General features: G+C 40.2%; 2 protein-coding genes across 8 annotated transcripts in view; one reads left to right on the top strand and one right to left on the bottom strand.

The window, feature by feature from the left end:
- ITSN1 (intersectin 1) overlaps positions 1–4,426 on the bottom strand; it is a 227,602-nt gene extending 223,176 nt beyond the window's left edge. For all 4 annotated transcript variants that reach the window (XM_059064443.2, XM_067035034.1, XM_059064441.2 and 1 more), the window contains exon 1: positions 4,103–4,426. The gene's annotated coding sequence lies outside the window, so the exon portion shown is untranslated. The remainder of the gene's footprint in view (positions 1–4,102) is intronic.
- Positions 4,427–4,623: 197 nt separating this feature from the next.
- CRYZL1 (crystallin zeta like 1) overlaps positions 4,624–25,885 on the top strand; it is a 34,774-nt gene continuing 13,512 nt past the window's right edge. For 2 of the 4 annotated variants that reach the window (XR_010840841.1, XM_059064460.2), the window contains exons 1-6: positions 4,681–5,142; positions 13,496–13,567; positions 15,220–15,297; positions 17,763–17,835; positions 20,861–20,905; positions 22,131–22,199. Coding sequence is in view for 3 of the 4 variants with exons in the window: in XM_059064460.2 (XP_058920443.1) it covers positions 5,044–5,142; positions 13,496–13,567; positions 15,220–15,297; positions 17,763–17,835; positions 20,861–20,905; positions 22,131–22,199 (436 nt within the window). In the remaining variant the exon portion in view is untranslated. Of the gene's footprint in view, positions 5,143–13,495; positions 13,568–15,219; positions 15,298–17,762; positions 17,836–20,860; positions 20,906–22,130; positions 22,200–25,885 lie in introns of all 4 variants that reach the window. The other 2 variants (XM_059064463.2, XM_059064459.2) reach the window with 2 other exon arrangements.

Genomic DNA, 25,885 nt, shown 5'->3' with positions numbered 1-25,885 from the left:
CTTTCAAAATGACAAACTGGAAATATGTATCAAAAACCAACCACAGCTCTAGAAATTTATCCTAAGGAAAAAACATCTCAAAAGTATATATAGAGATTCATGGAGGATAGTCATTGCAGAGATACTGATTATAGTGGTGGAAAAAAAATAAACTAATATTTAATAAAAACAAATTGGTTAAATTATCACAGACCCATAAAATGGAATATTATTCAACTACTATTATAACTGACTATACAGATATGAAAAGATTCATGATAAGGTGTTAAGAAAAAAAGTACAGGTTACAAAACAATCATATGTATAGCAGGATCCCATATTTGCTACCAAAAACTGTATATAAATAGCCACATGCACACAGAAAAAGGGTCTGGAGAGAAATGTATTCAGGTAGTGGACCTCTAAGTATTTTACGGTTTTCTACTTTTTGCTGTTCTGTATTTCAATTGTTCTACCATAAACATGCGATTCTTTAAAATACAAGGGATTATCTAAACTGATTATCAGTTTCTTTCTGAAATAATACTAGTAAGCTGAAAGTGATGACAGGTTTATCTTTATTTAGCAAAAAAATCTGCATAGAACTTGATGTTTTATTAAATACTTTTAATGTTTAGTTATTGTTATAATTTTAAAATTATACATATTTAGTGCCAAGAAATTAGCAAGGGACTTCTTTTTTAAGCAATGGATTTCTACTCACTACCATAAAGTACAGTAGTACAAAAACTCAGGGGACTAGCTAGAGTTTCATATATTTTTATATACCTCAACTTTTTACAATCACTGTAACTACCATTTATTAAATGAATATATCTGAAAAACTTAAACAAGCACCTAGAAGTATTAAATTTTACTACAACTATTCCCATTTTCAGCGGAGAAACCTGAGGCACTGAGAGGTTAGGTGACTAGATCAAAGTCACAGACTATGTGTGGTGAAACCCAATATTCTCTAGATGGTGCACTCTTAACTCTCCATCCCCTCAACTACACAACAGAAGCTGTTATTTATGGGACTGAGTCCTGTGCTGGACTCTGAAAAACAGGAGTGAAGGTCATATGTTACGAGGATGAAAAATAAAATCAGAAAACATACCAGTTTTCTACATTTTTTGGAAACCAATTTTTATTGCATTATGCTGGGCTTATCATAGCTTATAAAATGGCATTTTACTGTAGTGATAACATAGTAATTTACCACTATACTGTGATTTAAATTTATATTTTGAGTCTAAGCAAACATTTTGCTAGGAGCCTTCTTTCCAGCTTATCGCCTTGAGCAGTCTAAGCTCGGGAAAGGTTCTCTCCTTTCAAAGCCAACCAAACTTACAGAAATGACTGGGGTACAGTACCGGTGGCTCCTAGCTTAAAATCAATGACTACAAAGTGATAAGATTAACTTTACAAGTAAAGGTCTAAAGACGTGGCCTCACTATGATGTAATTCACTCAAGTGTTTCATGAAGTTCCTCCAGGCACTCTTCTAGGCACTGGAGGTACAACGATGAACCAAAGTCCCTGCCCTTCTGAAATTTATATTATAGGCGTGTCACATACCTGAACTTCATAGTTTTTTATTAGCAGCCTAAGGCGCAAGAGTTATTGTCTCTTGAAAAAACTTGCTATCCTCTTCAAAACACGGTCTTAGGACATGCTCAGTGAGAAGGAAGCACAATGCCAGTGGTTCTCCAACGCTACTGTGCAAGAAAACTTCCTGGAGGACTTGCTGGAAATCAGATTCCAGGAGTCTGTATTTTCAGCAAGAACCTCAGGTAATGCTGATGTAAGTGTTCTGAGGTCCAGACTCCGAGAAACCCGCCAGTAAGTGGAACCATTCAGAAGAGAATGATTATTCAGAAGAGAAAAGCTCTATGGCAGTGGAATGTGAACTGAGTAATATAAACCCAACCGACCTGTAATTAATTCCCTATAATTCACAAATCTAGCAAATTAAAAAGCTGAGTAAGAGTAGAGGGATTTACCAGCACCGCCTTCTTAACCCCCATTATAGGAGATTTGAGTTTGCCTTAATCTAGTTATTTGGAGAAAACATGAACCTAAGCAGAATTTTACTACCAATATTAGGGATAAGCATTAAGAAAAAGGAAATTGCTAATCAACTGCAAAAAAAAAAACAGCTAAGAGAGACAAACATTTCAGGGAACTAACTTGCTACCACTCATTTTATGCCCTATTTCACAATGCTTAGTATCTGAACAATCCACAGGGTTCCAAAGTACATCAAAAATTTGTTCATTTCCTCTCTTACTCAGGCAGAATAATAATAGACTTTTGGGAAGGTACCATGTGCCTCAGCAATTTCAATAGATACATTATTAGATAAAGAAATAGCCTTTAAAAAAAAGTTGTATCAGAAATGCTCCTTACTGGAGCTACTACTTAAAGAAGTTTTAAATAGTTTTTAAACCATCACTAAATTAGTGTCCCTCATTTCTCAATTTAGCTTACCTAAAGTTTCTGGGTTCTTTACAAACCTCCTACAGAAAGAACTCAATATTTTAAAATGGTTTTTTCTTTAGTAATAAGCAAACAACCATCAAAACGACATAAATGTTTCAAGTAAACTATTAAAAATTTGAGTACAAAAACACATAGTATTTTGTTCTCAGTGACAGGTAGAAATCATAACTTTGGGGGGCGTTTAAGCTTCTGCACCTTAAGTCATCTAAAAATAAAGGTATCCCAACAAATACATTCCTCCTATTTCAGAGGTTAAGAGTAGCACTATATAAACCAGCTGGCCTGCTGGATCCATGGCCCCAGTTCCTTCCCTCAGATCCTGTCCACCACATAATCCATGAGATCTCTGAGCCTGGTCTTCATCCTTTCAAAGAGATTAGTAAAAACTGCCTCCCCGTTGACAGAATTGAGATTTTCCAGATGCATTTTTTGGTATGGTATTTGTTTTTATTATCTATACTTTTTATTGTACTTGTTTTTATTATCTGTACGTTCCAACTACGGAAACATTAAGAGTAGGATGCCAGCAGATAAGCAAGCACAAAGAAACGCATCTGTCCGGAGTCAGCATGTATTTAAAATTTCAGGCTGGTGCTGCCTTCAGAATAGCACTGATGATGGCAAAGTTCTAAAGGAAACTTTCATATTAAGAGGCCACCAAAAATCTCCATAGCCTTCAACTCAACATAGAAGCCGCTAATTTATTTCTTCAAAAGCAACGCCTTCAGTCTGAATCACAACAAAAGATGTCTATAGGAAATATAATCTACGAAGTTGCCTTCTAATCCAAAGGCAAACAAGGAGTAAAGGAAGGCGCAACCCATTCCTCGTTGGTTTCCTTTTCCTGGGGATTCTGATTACATTTCCTCGTTCAAGCGAGAGCCGGTTAATTGTGCCTTCGGTCCACACCGTAAAGCCGTGTCTGTGCGTAAAGAAAGGAAGGGGAACGGCAGACACCCGGGGACACGCTCCCACTGAAAGGAGAGCCGCTTTCCGTTAAATACCATCAGAGACAGCCCCAGCAGGAGGACTCAGGGCCAAACGGCATTGACTGTCCTTCACTGACAGGGATTTTGCAGGCACAGGAGAGAGAAAAAGGGATGAGCCGGGGACTCGAGGCCGGGGGAGAGAGGCGGGAGGCGCGACGCCGCTCCCCGCGAGCTCCGGATCCCCGGGAGGCAGGCGGGGAAGCGAGGCTTGGCCGGCCTGCCAGGCTCAAGGCGTCCGAGGGCAGCGAGGTCAGCCCTGGAAAGACCGACCGCCCCACGTCCCCCCTGAAGAAGGAGGGACCCCGCTCGCCGGCCACGGCTGCGGACGCCCATTCAACCCGAAGCCCGTCCCGTAGCCGCCACCCCCTCAGTCCGCCGCGGAACCCTGGCCTCCCGGCGCCCGCCAGCCGGCCGCCCCACCGCAGCCCCAGGGAGAATAGGAAGGACGAGGCACAGGGTCGGCGGGTGCCGCGCCTCCCGACCGTACGGCAAAGGGTGAAGGGCGCCCGGAGGGACGCGCACCGGCCCGGGGAACGGGCGCCCCAGGCGGCCATCGCGCCGACCCCCGCGCCGACCCCCGCCCCAGCCGCCTTCCCGGTCCAGGCCGCCGCGGTCCAGCCCGCTCCTCACCTCATCTCCAGGCGGGTCCACGCTGCCGCCCCAGGGACAAATCAGTGCAGCTCACTCGCAGCGGAAGGGAACGCAGGAGCCGCAGCCCTGCACACCATCCCCGCCCGCCCGCCCGCCTGCCTCTCCGTACGTCCCGGAGCCCGCTCGGGATTCTCCCTCGCGAGCCGCCGTACTACGGAGCAACCAAGCTGCACTCCCTCCCCTCTCCTCCGCTCTTCTCTACCTCCTTCACTCCCTCCCTCGCTCCCTCGCTCCCGCCTATCTCCTCATCTCTCTCGGCTGCCTACCCTGCTCCCATCCACCCCTCCATCTCCGCCCCCGGGTGGGTAGGGACAAAAAAACCTACCAATCGGAAGAAGGGGCCTACACCTCCTCACCGCCCCCTACCTCTAGCCACGCCCACCGCGGGGAACCAAAGGAGGGGCAGCTGAGAAAAATGAAAGAGGACGGAGTGACAGCCGAATAAACCAATCAGCAAGTTCAGAGGGGGCGTGACCCGGGCTCTCCTTCCTCCCCACCCCCTTTCCAGAAGGCGTAACTGGAGACGTCTGGTTTGGGATTTTCCTGACGGGGCTTAGGCATATTTTGTTCCACGATTTCGGTGCATTTCTCCGTTGCTGTGCGAGGCGAGACACTAGTTAGGATGCATTCAACTAACTAACGGAAAGTGTTAAAGGAGAGAACAATGTGGAGGCAAAAAGAGGCGGGGCACAGTCCAAAGATGATGGGGATACGGTTGGAATGAGGAAGGGTGTGGTCTTTAACTGATATTTGCATAAAACTGAACACTTCGGCAACTAGGACTTCGCGCATTTATCGGTAGCCCCTGGTGCATCGCCTTAGAGCATGCCGGGAGATGTAGTTCCATGTTCGGTTGCTATAGTGTTCCCTACAGGCTCGGAGAGTCCGAGAGCCTCCGAGACTGACGAGCGGCCTGGCCAATGGGAACAGCCCCTGGCCCAGAGGGGGCGGGCCCTCTGCAGAAGGACTCGAAGGTGGCTGTGGTGAAGGTGCAGGCCGTTGGAGCTGCTCCGAGGCAGGTGAGTGCCGAGAAACGTGCTGCGTATCTCGGGAAACCGGGCCTTGGGGGAAAGAGCGGGAGACGCCCCGGCGAACCGTCCAGCCCTGGGGCGGATGCTGGTTACCGTCCTCCGATCTCTCGGGCCCAGGCCTCGCTCAGCTGAGGCCGCTGAGGGGCGGGTAAGACTTGATTTGACTGACGATTTCCTGGTCCTTACAGGTTTGGATGGTAGATTTTACCTCAGTTTGTATCTTTTTCCACATTTATGGAGGCAGAAGTCTGGAAGTTCCCTTCCACTGAATCTCCCAGGTTGGATTTCTCCCCTTCCTGCATCTTTTTGTTCCTCTACTTGGAGTTTCTTTTTCTTTCTACCTTACTCCTTCCCTACCGCCGCTTTCTCCTCCACTTTTGTTTTTCGGTGAGCACTTACTGAAAGCCAGGGTATTCGCATTTATGTAACTGTAGGGCCAGGTTTGTCCTCCAGAGTAAGCTCAACAGAGGAACACTCTGGAGCAATGCGTGAGAACCACCTCAGAATCATATTGAAGCGCAGATGCTGATTGTGTAGGTCTGGGCGGTCCTGAGAATCTGCAGTTTGACAAGCTCTCAGGTGCTGCCAGTCCATGTCATGAGCAGCCGGGTTCTCCATCAGCTCTGAGTGCAGATTTAATGAGAGCCACGTTTTAAAAAAAAAAAAAAAAAAAAAAAGTAGGGATTTCCCCGACCGTCCAGTGGTTAGGACTCCGAGGTCTCACTGCCAAGGGCCCCGGTTCCATCCCTGGTCTGGGGAACTGAGATCCCACAAGCCACGCAGTGTGGCCAAAGATAAAAAATAAAATATTATCTTTTCGATACATAATAAGATATTTAAAAATCGAGATATTCTGCATTCTCTTTTTATTCATATTAAGTCTTCGAAATCTGATGTGCATCTTGCACTAACAGCACATCTCAGTTCCGACTAGGCACAGTTCAAGGGCTCCTTGGTGGCTAGTGGCACAGATCTAGATGATGTCATAGCCTACGGCCGAAATTGTGTTAAAACTCAAGTTGCACTGGACAGAACCCCTCGCTGCTCTGTGAGATGGGCTTTGGAACTCTTGATACTTTACAAGTTCTCTGCTCGGTTTACAGAAATAATAGTAAAAACAGTCAACGTTTATTGAGCACTTACTGTGTGCCAGGTATTGTACTGAGAGCTTTGCATGTATTTTTTTAAGCCTTACAGTATCCCCTTGAGGTAGCTACTGCTATTACTCCTGTTTTATAGGTATGGAATCTAAGGCCCAGAAGGTTAAAATTATGTAGCCCAAGTCATACAGGGAATAAGGAGGAAAGCCAGGATTCCGGGTAGGGTCAGTTATGACTTCTAAATCGTATACATCAATCATTGCAGTGTATAATTATTACCTTTTATCACTGATTTCAACTTATTGATGCCTCTGCTCTAGATGGCAGAGGATGAGACATTCAGATTTGAAAGAGAGGGTTCACCATACAAGGCAAAGTTGCCTGTCAGTTGCAGTGAAATATTTTGGTAGTTTTACAACTCTCTGTGCTGTGCATTCAAAATCACAATTCTAGATTGAAGAAGAGTGTGCAAAACCTCAAGGAGATATATAGGCCTTTGAACCAGTAGTATACCCTGGACAGTAATGTGTCTTGGTTCATTTGTGTACCTCCTTGAAGGAGGAAAAAGGGAAGGCTTGGGAATTCTTAAAATGTTTCACTATGGAATCACAGTGTTTTGGGGGTTTGTTTTTGGTGAAATCTTTTTTTAATTGATAAAAATGTTCTCTTGCTCCTGTGAACTTCACATAGAATAGTTCAAAGACAGCTTTATTTATGATTTTTCTAGACCCAATAAACAGTATACGTTGAGCTAATGACAGTTTTATGAGTAGAAAAGCAAAAACACACATATCCACATAAAGCTAAAATGTAGTACTTTGCAAAATAATTTTCTTCTCTTTTTATACATTATAATAAAGATGACATCTCATGAATTATTTTCCTTTGATTGTGAATTTATTAGTAAATGTTTAATCAAAATTACAGTTCCTGCTTTGCATCTGAAGTAAGAAATGATTTAAAATCCTATAGTGATTTAGAAAACTAAGTGTTGACAAACTGCAATAATGTTAGTCTGTGGAGAAGAACATCCCTTAAGACAGTTGGAGAAGAGGGAGAATGTGTTAGGGATATAGGGAGGATCCCTCAGTTGCTTATCTCCCTCATCACCTGCATTGTCCCAGTGTCACATGATTAAGCCAGCAGGAAGGGATGACTGCCATTCGTGCCACCATTGGCTCCACTGTTCCCCAGTAGTACCATATGGGAAAATAGGATGCTAATTCAGAAATATAAATGAAAGGTAAGTTTCTGTCGTTCTAGATCTTACTGTATTAAATGGCCCTACATCAGATAGAGAGTGGAACAAAATTTTCTAATCTTTCAATTAATAACCATCCCATTCAACCCACTACCCACCCCCCAGCAGTACTAGCAAGGGGGTCCTACTAGTAAGAATTCTTAAGTGAAAAGGTATTTTGTAAATCAACAAATAACAATAGTTAAGCTTTCTTGGAGGCAGGAGAATTAATCAAAAATTCTTTTGCGATTCTAAAGGTCATTGCTGAAGCCACTTGTTGCATATATAAGGCAACATTTTGACGTATCCAATCAAAGGCCTCTTCTTGTTGCTTCCGCCTAAAGCCCATATTTAAAAAACTTTTTTTCCTTTCCTAATTCTTCATCTATCTCTAGATCTCACGTTGTGTGAGATGTAAAGATTATGCGTCACTTGTATAAATTCAATTGAGTATGTCTTGATAATGTTCATATAAATCTAGATTCTCATAATTAGAAGAGACTTTGTTATGGTCATCTCATCCCCCAACCCCCTCAACTGATGCTTGAATATCCTTTATGATGCCACTGTAAATGTGTATCCAGCCTCTAGTTTAAATCCATCTAGTAAGAGGGACCATTGCAACTTCATGCATTTTCCTAAGTTTTAAATTATATACCTAAAATGTGAAATAAAAAGTTCTTATAATACATGTTATTAGCTAGAAATGCTTTCCAGGTTTAGCTAGGTATGAGCCACTATCACAGTGTCTCCCATGCCCACCTTGTAACAGACCCAGGAGAACAGTACAGTGTGTAGCCAAACACCTGTGTATTCATTGCTTATGTAAAGTGTCCTTAAAATATACGGATTTCTAGAGACTGTTGCCTGCACAATGTAGAGCTATGCCAACCTCTTTAAGAAGCAGAGCTGGCCTATCTAGTTAGGACTACCAGTCTCCTCCACAACCTGCAAAGTATGGCATTTGAACCAAACCTCCATTAGTTACTTTGATTATGCTGACCATATGTTTTATGGGTACATGGTTTGACATACTTCTTTGTCTGATATGTGGATATGTGTGAAAAGTCCCACAGATGGGTAAGAACATTGTTAAAACTTAGTATTCTCACCTCTTCAATATAACTGAAGATTTACCCCTAACAATCCAGCTAGTATCATAATGCTGTACACTAGGCCCAGCATGATGGGCCAACGTTTCAGAGTTGACTTCATCTGGTTTTTTTGGTAGCTTAGCTGCTTGACAGTGTATCTGTGCTTTCCTTAAAATATAAATTAGGGTGGGTTAGAAGCATTAAAACTGAATCCCGAACCTGAAGTGGCCACCAGATTGTAAAGTTTGTATTGGGGGGAAAATGGAAAATTGAGCATATAAGAAGAGTTTGGACTTTCAGGCTTAATTTGTCCATAGAGTAACAGGTGTATTGGATGAAGGAAAGAAAGGAAGCCATTCAGCAGCCTGTGGCCATAGCCCAGGCCTGAGGCATTGCAGTGTTAGCCCATTGCTTGTGCTAACATCTAAAATGAGCAGGTGAGCCAGGACATTATAAAGGAAAAGGAAGCCTTATGGTTGATAACTTAATGCAGAGGGAGGAATTATGATAGGTTCTAAAATATCCTCGATGACTAAAGTTTGGTATAGCAAAATCTTGTTTGGGGGAAAAAAAACGAGTCTAGTCTTATGTACGTTGATTTTGAGGTTGATCTGATACTCAGAACACTTTTGGTCTGAAAGTGTAGTAAGGAATGATCTGTAGAGGTTTTATTTACAATAATTAATAGATGAGCTCCTTGGGGCATAGTGTAGAAGGGGAAGAGCAAGTGGAGTTCATGTTGTTATAACTAAGATGAACCCATTTGAAATTTCTTCACATTGATTTTTTTTAGAAATTCCTTAAAAGATTAGTACTTTCTTTAACTACTCTCTTGGTGTTATTTATGGTAAGTGTTTAATTTATGCAAATTCCTTATTCTGCTTTGTACCAAAAATTATTTAAAATAGAGGTCTTAATTTTTGTTTCTCCAAATTTTTAATATGTTACCATTATAAAAATTTAAAGTATTACAACCATAATCTTCGATTTGTGGACTTATGTCAAATATATTTAAAATCAGATGTACCTGGAAAATTTTAAAATCTTTATGCTTTTTACATCAGCCTATATATATATATATATATATATATATATATATATATATTTTTTTTTTTTTTTTTTTTTTTTTTTGGCGGTACGCGGGCCTCTCACTGCTGTGGCCTCTCCCATTGCAGAGCACAGGCTCCGGACACGCAGGCTCAGCGGCCATGGCTCACGGGCCCAGCCGCTCCGCGGCATGTGGGATCTTCCCGGACCGGGGCACGAACCCGTGTGCCCTGCATCGGCAGGCGGACTCTCAACCACTGCGCCACCAGGGAAGCCCCATCAGCCTATATTTTTAAACAGATTTATTTTTATTTAAAAGTTTAACGTAGCACTTTTTTGATAAAGGAAAGCTTACAGTAGAATATATAATTTTGAGGTTGCATGACATTCATCCTTGGAAATGGCATGATAAATAGTATACATTTAATTTATATTTTTATGAGGTGTTCAGTTATTTTATTTCCTGTGTGCAAATATCTTTACATTCAATAAAAATTTTGTTAAGTAATGGACTAAGTGTTCCATTTAATCTGGACCAGTGCCTAAGAAACTTAGTGGGACTTGAATATCATCCATTCTACCATTTTCTCCCTGTTAAGAACTTAGTATTGGGACTTCCCTGGTGGCGCAGTGGTTAAGAATCCACCTGCCAATGCAGGAGCCACGGGTTCGAGCCCTGGCCCGGGAAGATCCCACATGCCTCGGAGCAACTAAGCCCGTGCACCACAACTACTGAGCCTGTGCTCTAGAGCCTGAGAGCCACAACTGCTGAGCCCGCCTGCCACAACTACTGAATCCTGTGCACCTAGAGCCCATGCTCTGCAACAAGAGAAGCCACTGCAGTGAGAAGCCCACACACCGCAACAAAGAGTAGCCCCGCTCGCCACAACTAGAGAAAGCCCTCGTGCAGCAACGAAGACCCAACGCAGCCAAAATTAATTAATTAATTAATTAATTTTTTTTTTAAAGGAACTTAGTATTCATTTTTGGAGTTGCAAAACAAGTAATAGTTCCTCAATTTTCTTCTGGCCACTTTTGTAAAAACACTTCTCTTTCTTCACTTTGTAACTTTGAGGGGTTGTTTTGCTCCCACATGTTCCCTTATTGGACCAACTAAACATTACTTATTTCTACCAGCCAGACTGATTGTAACCTAATTTGGAGGAACTATGTAGGACGATCAGACCAAAAATACTGGCAGTATTATATATATAACAGTTGTCTTAAGGGACACTAGGGTTTCACACAAACAGCTTCCAGGGTCTTTTAAACTGGAGGTGCATACAGTATGAGATCCATGTGACAGCTGATCTGGGAGACATGCCGTATGTTCTCAGATGCAATGGGCAGGGAAGACGGTGGCTTCCAGAATTTCAAAGGGAGACACTTTGAAATCAAGGTGTTGGTGTGTAATTATTTCATTTCTCAAAACGGCAACTCCAGTAGCTCCAGACTGAGTAGGCGCAGATGTTTATTTATTTCGTAATAAGGAATATTGATTCTTTGAAGCAATAGCTGGGAAAACCCACTAGTTAGTGAGTGAATAAAGCAAGTCTTTGTTTGTTAGTATGTAACAATGAAATCTAGAAGCATGGGACAGATGGGGTAGATTGCAAGTCACTGGGAGGTGATTTCAGATAGGGAGTAGGACTTGAGCTTTACTTACTTCACAGAATCTATAGCGTAAGTACTGCACAGTCTCAGAGAGCAGGCAGTGCCTGGAGCCCTGAGACAGCAGTGGCCATATAGTGTGAAGTCATACTGACTAGATCAGACAGGGTATGTGTTGGAAAAATGGGGGGAGTAAGGTAGACTAGGGACAGTGGGTATGCATCTTAGACAGCCTTGACAACTAGGCAGAAGAGCTTAGATATCTGTAAAAGGGAAGGCATAGCTGCTGTTCTGTGCTTAGATTCTTCCCCTCTCCCCTACCACCCCAGCAAACACATTGATGTATGTACGTGCGCACACACCCACCCCAGAGGGCTTCTCTAACCAGAGGACTAGACCTAATTTAATCTTCCAACCTGGCTCTTCTTTTCTTTATGTACTTTGTTGATAGATGCTACATACATAATTTCGATAAATGTCTGGAATGTGTACTTGTTTCTCTTAGTTCCAGCATTTGATTATTACCTTCTAGAAAGTATCAACCATTACTGAACTGCTCAGTAAAAATTCACTATACAGATCCATTGGATCCACTAAGATTCTGCTTGCAGGGCCGGCTTCATGAGCCCGGGACCTATGCAGTCACACTGGACCTCACACTCAGAAGGGACTCAGGCTTGCTTTAAATGCTTGGCTGTCACCATCTTGAAATTTTAATAATTTCTGGACAAGTTTCCCCACATTTCCATTTTTCAGTGAGCCTTACAAGTTGGGTTGCTAGTTCTGTCAACAAGCACTTAATTATCAATCCTAAACTAAAGGAGATAGGATTCTAGTTTTAAGTCATTCATCTAGTGTTAGCAGCTCAATAGAAAACCATTACATATAATGGTTAAGAGAAATGACTTTGGAGTTGGTAGCACCTGATTTGTCTCAGCTCTAGCCCAGCGGGTGCTATGAGACCCTGGGTATGTGCCTTAGCCTCCGTAAGTCTCAGTTTGCTCATCCATAAAATAAATTCAGTTAATACTCTACTACTTTCACCAAAAAGTATATACAAGAATGTTCTTAACAGGATAATTTGTAAAAGCCTTAACCAGAAACAGTCAAATGTCTATCTTTAGTGGAATGGATAGTAGTAATTTATTCATACAGTGGAATACCATATAACAATGAGAATGAATGAAATAAATACAACTACAGGCAACAGCATGAGTGAAATTCATAACACTGAGAGAAAGAAACTAAACATAAAGGAGAATGATTTCATTTATATAAAGTAAAAAACAGACGAAACTAACCTGCTCTTAAAACTCAGATATTGAGTATCCTTAGGAGGGGAAGGTAGTGATTAGAAGGGGAGCCAGGGAGCTTCTGGAGTTCTAGTGTTGTGTTTCCTGCTATGACATGGCCACATTTACTTTGTAAAATTCAGCAGGCTCTACACTTAGGATCTGTGACCTTTTCTATGTGTATTTTTTTTAGTTAATTTTTTTGGGGTAAGTTTTCCTTTGCTTGTTTGTTTGGGTTTTTGGCGGCACCATGCAGCATATGGGATCTTAGTTCCCTGACCAGGGATCGAACCTGCACCCCCTGCATTGGAAGCACAGAGTCTTAACCACTGGACTGCCAGGGAAGTCCTTCTATGTGTATTTTATACAGTACTTCTATAAAATTTACAGTTAAAAAAGTCTTGTCATACAGTTACTATGAAAATTAAAGAAACAGCTGTGAATCCTTAGAGATGCTTCAAGAAGTCCGCACAATACAGGTTTAAATGCTTCCGTTAAATGGCTTATAAACTGATACAGAGGAATTAGGGGTACAATTTCAATGAGTGTCTTGATTGTCCACTTTTTCCTTTTTTAATGGTCTTTTTTTTTAAAGATTTTGAAAGCCCTTTCAATGACACCTTTGGTTATTAAAATTGAGCCCTCTGGCCTGCATAAGGTTTTTTTTTATTTTTTCAAGTGCATCTCAAAATTTTTATTGAACAGTAAAGTGAAGTTAAGCACATGCTCACCTTTGTGTGAAAGATTGAACTATAAGCCCATTCTCAAATGCGTACCAGAGATTGTTTCATATTATCTTGATTGCTTTCAAGAACTATTACCTGAATTTGTTTGAAGACAGCACTTAGAGTTTTCATTTTATCCTTTGCCAGCACTATTTTTCAATTTTTACTTTCATTTGATCTGGAAGACCTTTTTTTGATTAGTTTATTTTATGTATTCTTTTTTTGTTTTTAGGTGACTATGAAAGGCTTATATTTTCAACAGAGTTCTACAAGTGAAGAAATAACATTTGTGTTCCAAGAAAGGGTAAGAAAAATTGTTTAATCATTAAATGAAACAAGATAGTGTATATTCCATATGTGACAGACCCAGTTTTAAATGGCGTGTTACAAATTTTTTTGAGTTGAACTAAATGAGTGAAAATTACTTAAGTGAAACCCTATAAATTACTTTAATCTTATGTGAAAACAGTGGTTCATATTGTGGTATAACTATATTTTTTCAAAGAGTTGATACAAAAGAGTTTTTAGTTCCTCGGGGTGGTGGCATAAAAGATACTAGGAAAACAGAACAACTTCAGTAGTCTTATGTGTTGCAAAATTAACCCAGTTTATTCTGAATACTACAGTAAAGTGAGTTTTCAGATTGTAGGCATATTTCAGAAAATACTTTCTCTCCTTTTGGGAAATGAAAGAGGTGGAAAAGCATTGTTTTTCACACTAACTTCTGAGCTGTGCGAAGTTTCCTCATTCACTAAGCCTTAAATGGTTTCCAGTTTTTTACCACTTTAAGCATAGATAATAGAATTTTCATACATTGGTGATTGATTGAAAGGTTTGTGGCAGGCCAGAGTCATTATCCCACTGTAAATTTAGGGATGAAAATGAAGTGCTATCTGTATTTCATAGAGCGTGTATATTTCATAGTAGTAATAAGAATTTTCAGCTCATGAACACAATCCAGTTTTTCTGTGTTATCTTTCTACAACTCCAAAATCATTTAAGTTAGGAGTCTAAACCTCAGACAGCTTGGCTTCTACCATTGGGTCAGGATGAAAGGTCTAAGAGTTTTGATTGGCTCTCAGGAGCAGTCATCACCAGGTTCACACAATCATGAGTAAAATCCACAAATTCATCGATATTCTTGAATATATTCATGTTATCACCAAATATTAATCAAATCTGAGTTTTAAAAAGGGATATCCCAGAGTTTTGTGTTCATATCAAATTAAATGCAGTGATCCCTTTGATAGAACACAGGAGGCACTGTGCAGGTAGCTGTTCTAGCCAACTTTTGATCTAATATTGGGGCATATCAGGGGTTGAAGAAAGCATTTTAATTATTGGTGTCATTGGTGGATGACATTGAGTACCTGAGTCTGAAATATCTTTGCCTTTGAAGTTATATCTAGCTGTGGAACATGAGGAATAACTAAGTTCCATTAAGTTTGTATTTTGACCCCAGAGTGCCATGGGGCATGCTGAGATGTCCAAGACGGATGTTAAATGAGGCAGAGATTGACAAATGACACTAACGAACTTTATTTATAGCATTAAGAAAATTCCATAATCGGTACGGTGTATATATTATGTGCATGTGTTTAAGGCTATCCCTGCATGAAGGTTTGATGCTTTGAGATTTTTTAAATTAAAATGAGGTATAGTATTTGTTGCTCTACTTCGTTATCCTGTGTTCGTTGCCTACACATATATCCCTGTCAGTATCTTAAGTACCTTTTCAAAATATGTACCCTAACTAAGGCTTTTTAAAATTTTTACCCCCAAATTCCCTATATTCTTTTGTATTATATACTATAGGTTAATTGCTTGTACCTTTTTCAGTTAATTAGGTGTAAGATTTGGAGTCTGTTTGATCTTGTTCAATTATGTGTGAAAATTTTTGCGACATGAAGGCATATTCTCAAAGGAATGTGTAATTATTTTATTATTTGGTTCTAGGAAAATCTTCCTGTTGCAGAGGATAACTATGTGAAGCTTCAAGTTAAAGCTTGTGCTCTGAGCCAGATAAATACAAAGGTATAAATACAAAGGTATTGGTGCTTTTATTTTGGCCAAAAGTCAAATGAGAGTTTCACGACATATTTAACGTACAAAAATTATAATAATAACAACTGACTTCTGAGTACGAAGAAATGATCATTCTTAGAAGAACAGAACAGCTAGGAAAAAGATTAAATGTTCATTTGTGTATTTCTATATTAAGGTAAATTATTAGCCTAATTGAAGTCATGCATTTCATATTATTATATGAAAATATTATATAAACTCCTTTACATTGTAAAAAACTGAGAATTTATAATTACTAAGGACTATGATCAAGGAAGAAGTGACTGTTTAAATATAGTAAAGATAGAAACTAGAAATCTAAAATTAATTTATTAAGTCTCTAGTCTGTAGATATTTCTGGTCAGTGTCTTGATAGGGTTCATATTCTTCTTGTCATTTCTCTTTGTCTCTCTCTCTCATACACCACCTCACACCACCCCACAGTAATCTTCCATTATTGACCACGAAGTACATGGAAAGTCTTCAAATGGTAAATAAATAAAGTATGGTTAAATGTGCCATGATAAATGGAGCAGACCCATTTACTCAGTTTTATAAAGATGAATACTGTAGTTTTATTGGACCCTTAACTTATTGGCTTATAATGTCAGCATAATTTCTAGGGATCTAAAAGTTTTCTTCAGTAAAGTCACATTTAGGGAAACTACAGAACGAAGGTATAGGCTTCCACTGGGCAATTCTGTAACATGAGCATGACTTGAGAAGTGAATTGGTGAGATGCCCTGAAGTCCTTTCACTGGGAATAATCTACTGTTCCTTATCTGCAGAGTTCTGTGTTCAGCCCTTCCAAGATGTTCTTGTGTGTGTGTGTGTGTGTGCTAGGCGGGCCTCTCACTGTTGTGGCCTCTCCCGCTGCGGAGCGCAGGCTCCAGACGCGCAGGCTCAGCGGCCATGGCTCACAGGCCCAGCCACTCTGCGGCATGTGGGATCTTCCCGGACCGGGGCACGAACCCGTGTCCCCTGCATCGGCAGGTGGATTCTCAACCACTGCGCCACCAGGGAAGCCCCAAGATGTTCTTTTTAAAACTACAAAAAATCCATTCAAATGCTGGTCTAGGAAATTATCTCCATGTCTAACAGAAAGAAATGGTAAATTACAGTGAAATCAATTGGAGTTTACAACAACTGTTAATCATAATGATTATGAAAACTGTAGGAATGTGAGAAGATGCTTATGGTAAGTGAAGGAGAACAGGGTGCAATTGCCATAACCATGATTTTAGCTCTGCATGAAAAATAAATACTGTAAAACACCGAGTATTTCTGTAAGAATGTTACGTGAACATCTTAGGAAAAGGGTAAAGTTCCACATTGAGAAAGAGACTTTTCTGGCAATGAAGTATGTATAGGAGATCAAAGAATTTAAAAATAAGGGAAATACACAAGAAAATTATTTCAATTTCTTTTTACTTACTGTTCCTAAAATACATATCTACAATATGTTCAGCATCTCTAGTATTATTATAAAAGTATAGTAACTTTTATACTTTTAGAAAAATATAAAAGGAGCTTAAACTACAGGCTTATCTATGTACACTCTGTCACTTTAAAAATCAAATGCTGAATGTGGTCAGAATCTAACAACATACTAATCTCTCAGAAATAAATAGTTTGGACTTCCCTGGTAGTCAGTGGTTAAGAATCCTCCCGCCAGTTCAGGGGACACGGGTTCGATCCCGGGTCCGGGAAGATCCCACATGCCGTGGACCAACTAAGCCCGTGCGCCACAACTACTGAGCCTGCGCTCTAGAGCCCGTGAGCCACAACTACTGAGCCCGCCTGCCACAACTACTGAAGCCCATGCGCCTGGGGCCTGTGGCTCTGCAACAAGAGGAGCCATCGCAATGAGAAGCCCGCGCACTCGCCACAACTAGAGAAAGCCTGCGCACAGCAACAAAGACACAGTGCAGCCAAAAATAAATAAATAAACAAATGAAAAATAAATAATTTATCCTTTAAAAGAAGAAGCTCCAGCCTAAGATTATGCAGCAGTTTCCCTGTGTATATCCATCACTACTTCTCACCTACTCCCTAACCCAAGGCTTGTGAGAAACACTCAAACCCACCCCACCCAAATGAGGTGACTGGTACAAAGCGTTTAGCCAACTGAGAATTGTTCTGGCTATAATTTCCCTTCATATTTGGCAGAATAAAGATGTTAAAGTATGTTGATGGTGATTTGAATGGTAATACTCATACCTAAGCCCTACATGTCCACTAATTCCTCAGCAAACTTGGTTTCCTACTCTAGAGAGGAACCTGTTTTGTGAAGTTACTTGCTTTTTGTCTTGATGCCAAAAATGAAGTCATATTTGCTTTTTATGTGGTTTGGTTTTTGCTCTTGCTTTCCTCATGTATGAAAAGAGGTTCGGATTTATTCTTGACAATAAATTCAAGCCTTTGTCATTATTTAGCTTCTAGCAGAAATGAAGATGGAGAAGGATTTCTTTCCTGTTGGGAGAGAAGTTGCTGGAATTGTGTTAGATGGTAAGTTTACAGCTATAAGTATCTGTATTCCTTTTCTAAGGTAAAAGAAAGTAAATGGTAGCTAATTGGTTTACTGACACAAAATTATACACACTTCTTCAAATACAAAAGTTAATTATGCAGAAGTGTTTTCGCTTTTTTTAATTAAAAAGAAAACTAGAACTAAATTGGTATGTTATAATTGAAGAGCTTATTACAGTTTAGTAAATATTTAGAGATTTTTGTATTTAAATCCATGAGTAACCACATTGAATAGAATAACCAGTATTATCCTTTTTATGGTATTTGCAGACCAGCATAAATTACTTGTATAAGTTGCCTTTGGGCCAAAATTTATATAATGGTCAGTAACTACATTCACATTAAATTTTTAAAGTATGCCTAAAATGGAGTATTTAAAAGGTAAACAGTTTGCTCATCTGAAATTGGTTCTGGGGAGAAATAACCAGTAACATTTTATGATTGCCTTAAATAAAGAAAACTTTTAGTAAATCATGGTCTTAACATGCAGAACAGTAAGCCTAAGTACTTGAAATAATTTGTTTCTGAATAAACGTAGTGTTCATATTTTCTGCTAATAGTTCATGATCAGTTTATGGTTGCTCTTCTTGCATATGTGAGTGGATGAATGAGCATTATCATGTGGGTTAGACTATATGAATTTCACCTGTACATTTAATCTATAATACATCTGATACTCTTAATATAATCTTCTAACATAACTAAATCATAATTTTATTCCCTCTCCTTTCTTCTGCTTGGATTGTATGAAAATAAAAATAAGAATTAAAATAGCCAGAAGATGATCAATCAATTATGCATTTATTTATTCATCATTTAATGAGCACTTGCAAAGTGCTTGGAATGTGAAGATAAATAAGACAGTCCCTGCCCTCCAAGAGTTCACAATCTAGGGGAGAGGCAGACAAACACGTATAGGCAGATTCATTCTGAAAGCTCCAAGGAGAGGTGCCCAACCAGCCAGCAGAAACAGGAGAGGCTTCTTGGAGTAAGTTAGCCAGACAGTAAGGGGTGGACAGGAGGAGAATTCTCGTCCAAGAATCACGCTCAGCAGAGAAGGTAGCATGAGCAAAGATGAGGAAGCAGGTAATGACGTGATGTATGTAAGAATTATGGAGTTCGGTGTTACTAGAGCAAAATTAAGTTCTGGGCATGAGTCATAGGCAAGGTACTTGGCAGAAAAAAACCACTGTGTCAAGAATATTCTTCAGAGATCACAGACTAAAAGATACTGTGAACAGAATCTTTTCATGATGATAGGAAAACTGATTCCTTCCCCCACAAAAAATGAGACAAGAGGGTAGGCAAGGGCCAGACTCATGATGAGCCTCCTATCTCAGATTGGGTTGTAGAGAGAGTATTAGAGTGGCCATAAGAAGGGTGGATTTGAAGCAAACCAGGCTGTAGGCAAGAAGACTGTTTGGGTAGTAGACCAACAGGCAAGAAACTGCATGGGGCTTCCCTGGTGGCACAATGGTTAAAATCCGCCTGCCAATTCAGAGGACACAGGTTTGAGCCCTGGTCTGGGAAGATCCCACATGTCATGGAGCAACTAAGCCTGTGAGCCACAGCTACTGAGCCTGCGCTCTAGAGCCCGCATGCCACAACTACTGAGCCCATGTGCCACAAATACTGAAGCCCGCGCACCTAGAGCCCGTGCTCCGCAACAAGAGAAACCATCGCAATGAGAAGCCCGCGCACCACGACGAATAGTGGCCCCTGCTCACCGCAACTAGAGAAAGCCCGCGCGCAGCAAGGAAGACCCAGTGCAGCCAAAAATAAATTAATTTTTTTTAAAAAAATGACCAAGTCCATAACCTAGACAGGGGCGGCAGAGGTAGTGAATGTATTCAAGAAATACTGAGTAAAGCCAGCAGAACTTGATAATTGACTGGAACAGGGAAATTCAAAACAGGTAAAAGCAGGAAATGATTTACAAGATTCTGGTTACATTCGAAAGTTGTCAGCTTATAGGTTGTGTTTGAAACTGTAGAAGGGTGATGAGTTCATCCAGGGAGATAGTTGAAATGAAGGAGACACGGCATGGAACCCTTGGCAATGCCACTGTTTGAAGGATAATTAAGAGGAGTACGAAGGAAGCCAAGAAAAAAGGATCAGGGTGATTTCAGGTAGACAAGAATCCTCAGCAGGAGGGAAAAAGAAAAGTACAGAAGCCAAAAATATTGGGGGATAATAGCACGGAAAAGATCCAAAGAAGCAGCAAACTGGGGCCCTTTTGCAGACAGAGCCAGCCTGAGGCGCCACTTCCAGATTTCAGGCTCTACCTTACTTCACTGCTGCACCTCAGTTTCCTTGTCTGTTAAATAGGATTAATAATAGGTACTTAATGGGTATGCCATGAAGATTAAATGTGATAACACAGTAAAATGCTGGGCACAAGTAGGCATTCATGGAGGTTTAGGTGTTTTCCTCCCATTTCCTTTTGTAACTATTTGAACAAAAGTATCCTAAAGAATTGACTGATGGTGGAGGACTTTCCTCTACACAGAAAGAGAAAATGTAACTATCACTTCTGTATAGTCCCCAAAATTTCTTGGCACCATTCTGAACTTATTTCCATAATCCCAAATCAAAGTAGTTTATATGTGACTCTAACCAGAATTCCCATTGTGCGTCAGAGATTTTACAATTCAAACAATGACAGATTGGACTAGCCTCAGGAGGAGTGGAACCCGGTGTATCCAATGTAATCATCATAAGAGCTGTGGAGTGGATTATTTTCCTTTATTCCTTCATCCTTAGCTGAATGGAGAGACATCCTGCTCCACAGTGTCAACAACCACATGGCCCAGATATTGTAGAGAATCCAGATTTGAAATGTTCTATCCTGCTGTCCTTACAGACTATCAAAATGTCCTAGAAGTTCTTGACTTTTTCTGAGTTAGTGAATTTTATTAATCCATGGCTTTTAAAATTTATTTTAATCATTCAGTTATATTTAATAACCTCAAAATAATGATTATTAATTTTCTCCACTCTTTAGTTGGAAGCAAGGTATCATTCTTTCAACCAGGTGATGAAGTAGCTGGTAAGTTATAGGTCCTAGTCCTATTTCAAGTCCTCTGTCTTACTGTTGTTTCTTTCTTTTTTTTTTTTTTTTTTTTCTATACAATTGCTGATGCTTAGTGTGACCTTGCTTCATATACAAGTACTTACCTAAGTTTTGGGATTTACTCTCAAATATCCATTGATGAAGAGAATTGGGAGTTTGATCGCCATAACAGAACATTTAAAACTTTTCAGTATTTGTCTGTAGATATGATAGAAAGATGACCATAGTTGTTAACTGTCCTTGGTGCAGCCCTTCACTGACAGGACCCCGGTCTGTAGTTAGACTGAAGACTCCAGAGAAAAGAAAAGTCACAGTCCATCTGCTTGAAGACTACTGACTGACTTGGCTATATAGAAGCTCTTCTCTCCACATCCGACTTGAATTGTATAGAGCTGCTCCCTTACTACCCTCGTAAAACTAAAAATTTACCGGAGACATTTAATTTATTGGTTTTCTTTTTTAATCCATAGTTAATACCATTTTGCAAAAATATATATTTATACTTGTGTCCTAGACATTCACACAAATAAAGTATGCATTTAATAGTAGTCTGAAATTGCCATTTCTCTGTAGAAAATATTCATATAGACTTAGAAAATGTATAGCTTTACAGCATGCTTGAAGCTGTTAAGAATAAATGTATAGGAAAGTTTTCATCAGCTTTTAACGCAATTGCCTTTGACTTGGGTATTTTCTTTGAGAATTTATTATTTCTGTCTTATCTTTATTATCTGCCCAAGAAGTCAGTGACATTGTATTATTCAAGATCCTTTTTGTAAGAGACCAAAAATAAAATCAGAGTAGCTCAGGTGAAAATGGGATTTTATTGGAAGCATACCTCACTATCCTATAAAACCAAACTCTGGGAAGGGAGCCGTGAATCAGGGACAAGTTTAATGAGGAGCACAGATGCCCCCAGGACTCTGACTTTGTTCTGTACATCAGCCATCGTCTTTATCATCACTCAGAGGTGAAAGAAGAGGAAGACAAAGAAAGAGGTAGTACAGGTATTGTAGTGTTCATATCAGAAAATAAACGATCTACTTCCCTTATTTCTGAAATCTCTCCCTTCTCCACTCTAGTACTGGAACCTTCCTCAAAATTCCACTGAGGAAAATTTAGACTAATGCTTACTGGCATCTCATTAGGAGTAAATTCATTTTTGGATTGTGTCCCTTAAGTTTCTCGTTTTAATTTTCAGGAATTTTACCCCTGGATTCTGAAGATTCTGGACTTTGTGAAGCTGTTCGAGTACATGAGCATTACTTGGGTATGTGGTACTCCAGTGTTGTGGAACTCACGTAAGCCTTATTTCACAGACGTGTGTGGTTTTTAGTAACAGTATGGTTTATTTGCATCTGCTGTGAGTGTACCTAGGAAATAACTATCGGGTGGGCATATGACTACTTCTAGCTTATATTTTGTATCCATAAAATTCATTTTCAGGGCTTCCCTGGTGGCGCAGTGGTTGAGAGTCCGCCTGCCGATGCAGGGGACACGGGTTCGTACCCCGGTCCAGGAAGATCCCACATGCCGCGGAGCGGCTGGGCCCGTGAGCCATGGCTGCTGAGTCTGCGCGTCTGGAGCCTGTGCTCTGCAACGGGAGAGGCCACAACAGTGAGAGGCCCGCGTACCGCAAAAAAAAAAAAAAAATCGTTTTCAAAGTAAACAGTATTTATTTATTTATTTTTAAGACAATTGCATTTCTTTTTTAAAAAATTTATTTATTTATGGCTGTGTTGGGTCTTTGTTTCTGTGCGAGGGCTTTCTCTAGTTGTGGCAAGCGGGGCCACTCTTCATTGCGGTGCGCGGGCCTCTCACTATCGTGGCCTCTCTTGTTGTGGAGCACAGGCTCCAGACGCACAGGCTCAGTAATTGTGGCTCACGGGCCCAGTTGCTCTGCGGCATGTGGGATCTTCCCAGACCAGAGCTCGAACCCGTATACCCTGTATTGGCAGGCAGATTCTCAACCACTGCGCCACCAGGGAAGGAAGCCCCTAAACAGTATTTAGACCTTCAAGTTTCTCTTACACTGCTCATGGTAAGAGGTTTGAAAAACCATTTCTCCCTTGGCTCTGAAATTATATCACTAATCAGAATTTTTAACTTATTCTTGGTTATTAATTGAAATTTTTAAAAGTATAAAATCTAGACAATACATGTAGAGTCTGAGTCAGGAAAGACTCAAAAACACTTATTCTTGTTTCTGTTGCTAGTATCTTCTGACCAGTATTCAATGTAACTTAAATGTTAATTTAAAAATTTTCTTACAGTAATTTACTTCTTAAATATTTAAATTTAAATGAATAAATGTATAGACACAGACGATCTTCATGAAACCATAGTGAAAAGATGCTGCATCTCTTTAGTAATCAGGGGAAAGCAAATTAAAACCACTTAGAGATACCATCATGCATCCATGAGACTGACAGTTATGAAGTTTGACCATCCCAGGTGTTGGCAAGGATGTAGAGCAGTAGAACCTTTTATGTGCTGGGAGTGTAAATTAGTACACATGCCTTAGAAAACAACTTAGCATGGTCTAACAAAGGTAATGTTGTATTAACACCTCAGACCTAGTAATTCCACGGGTACTTTTGTACACCAGAGAAGCTTGATGTGTACCAGTAGCAAATGCACAAGAGTTCACAGTAGCATGGTTTGTAATCGTGGAAAAAAAAGAGAAACAGCCCAAATGTTCTTCAGGGGAAAATGGATAACTAAAGATATTTCTAATTAACTCATCAGTGAAAATGAATAAATAACAGTCAAACATATCAAGACAGATGAAGCTCACAAACTGTGCTGAGTGAAAAAAGCAAGTTGCAGAAGGATACGAACAGTGTGATACCATTTTATTTCTATGAAGTTCAAAAACATACAAAGTTTAATTAAGCATGTGTTATTTAAGGATATAAGAAACAGGTAGGGAAGAAAAGTCATGTGGAAGTTACCTTTGTAGGCAAGGCAAGAGGATGTGATCAGAGCAGACCACGGGCCTACAGTGGCACTGCCAGTTGGCTATTCCTTATGCTGGGATTCATGTTGTTCTTCATATATTATCTATAGGTTATCATACATTCTTTTGTGTTCTTGAACTATTTTATTAAAATTTTTCCTAAGTTCTTTCTCGAATGATATAAATGCTAATCAGACCATGTGGGCCAATTTGGATTTTGGACTATTAAAAATAGTGAATTTGTACGTTTGAGTCTATATAGTAACTTGAACTAGGCTAGGAAATCTTTGACATTTCATTTTTGAAATTATAAATTGTTAAGTAATTTATATTTAAATTAATGACATTTACTATGCCTGAAATTTCCAAGTAATACCATCTTGTTTTACTAAAAATTAATTTTTGATTAAAGTTTATTCATTCATTCATTCATTCATCTATTTTTTGGATGTGTTGGGTCTTGCTGCGTGCAGGCTCTCTCTAGTTGGGGTGAGCGGAGGCTACTCTTCGTTTTGGTGTGCAGGCTTCTCATTGCGGTGGCTTCTCTTGTTGCGGAGCACAAGCTCTAGGCACACAGGCTTCAGTAGTTGTGGCATGCAGGCTCAGTAGTTGTGGCTCGTGGGCTCTAGAGTACAGGCTCAGTAGTTGTGATGCACGGGCTTAGTTGCTCCGCGGCATGTGGGATCTTCCCAGACCAGGGCTCGAACCCGTGTCCCCTGCATTGGCAGACGGATTCCTAACCACTGCGCCACCAGGGAAATCCCTTAAAAATTAACTTTAAAAGACAGTTTTCCAGAAATCTGAGGCCTGTGCTTATATGTATTTATTAAGCCTACATATGGAGCCAACTATGTGTCTTCCTTTGAAAGATAAAGCTCACTTCCAACTGCCGTGCAGTGAACATCTCTGATCCATGACTATTTTGATATAATGCAGTTTGAAAATTAAGGACAGCTGCTGTCTCTTTTATGGGAAACTCTATTTTTAATCCCAGAATTTCCTTGGGCCCTTTTTAAAAAAAAATATTTATTTATTTATTTATTTATTTATGGCTGCATCAGGTCTTAGTTGTGGCTTGTGGGATCTTTTGTTGCATTGCGTGGACTCCTCTCTAGTTGTGGCATGTGGGCTCAGTTGTTGCAGCGTTTGGGCTTAGTTGCCCCGCGGCATGTGGGATCTTAGTTCCCCAACCAGGGATCGAACCTGCGTCCCCTGCATTGGAAGGCAGATTCTTAACCAGTGGACCACCAGGGAAGTCCCCCTTGGGCCCTTATTGTCCCTTTTCTTTTGAGAACCTTGTAAATATGGAGTCAACTAAAACCTTTAGTTTGGCTTCTTAGGCTTGAGTTTTGACAAAGTAAACTAAATTAAATTGTTATAGAAAGTTAACTCTTGAAAAAACAAAGAAAAAAAAAGATCCATTTCTTTAAGCATTGCTGAACACTGGAGGATTATAAGATGGACCAGAAGAAGAACAGCAAACTGGAACATCAAAAATTTCTAGCTTGGGCTTCCCTGGTGGCGCAGTGGTTGAGAGTCCGCCTGCCGATGCAGGAGACAAGGGTTCGTGCCCCGGTCTGGGAAGATACCACATGCTGCGGAGCGGCTGGGCCCGTGAGCCATGGCCGCTGAGCCTGCGCGTCCGGAGCCTGCGCTCTGCAACCGGAGAGGCCACAGCAGTGAGAGGCCTGCATACCGCGAAAAAAATTTCTAGCTATATAGCTTAATCTAAGACAGGAGAACCACACAAATGACGTTGTATTTTCCTACAAATCGGGAAGATTATAGTCCCCAAATCCACCAACATATACAGAGAAAGCAATTTTATTGATAGATATTCCTTGAGAAGGGAAGCACAACAAAATGTTTCTTTAAAAGAAGTACTTTAAAATGACCACTAACACCTGAAACATTATAAATCAACTATACTTCAAGTTAAAAAAAAGAATGACTGCTAACTTTGTGACCTTTAGGCAGGACCCGGGCACATTTTACTT

The sequence above is a fragment of the Kogia breviceps genome, chromosome 5, assembly GCF_026419965.1.
Source record: "Kogia breviceps isolate mKogBre1 chromosome 5, mKogBre1 haplotype 1, whole genome shotgun sequence".
Taxonomy (NCBI): domain Eukaryota; kingdom Metazoa; phylum Chordata; class Mammalia; order Artiodactyla; family Physeteridae; genus Kogia; species Kogia breviceps.
Note: the sequence above shows the minus strand (reverse complement) of the source record. Positions and strands in the feature narration are given on the sequence as shown.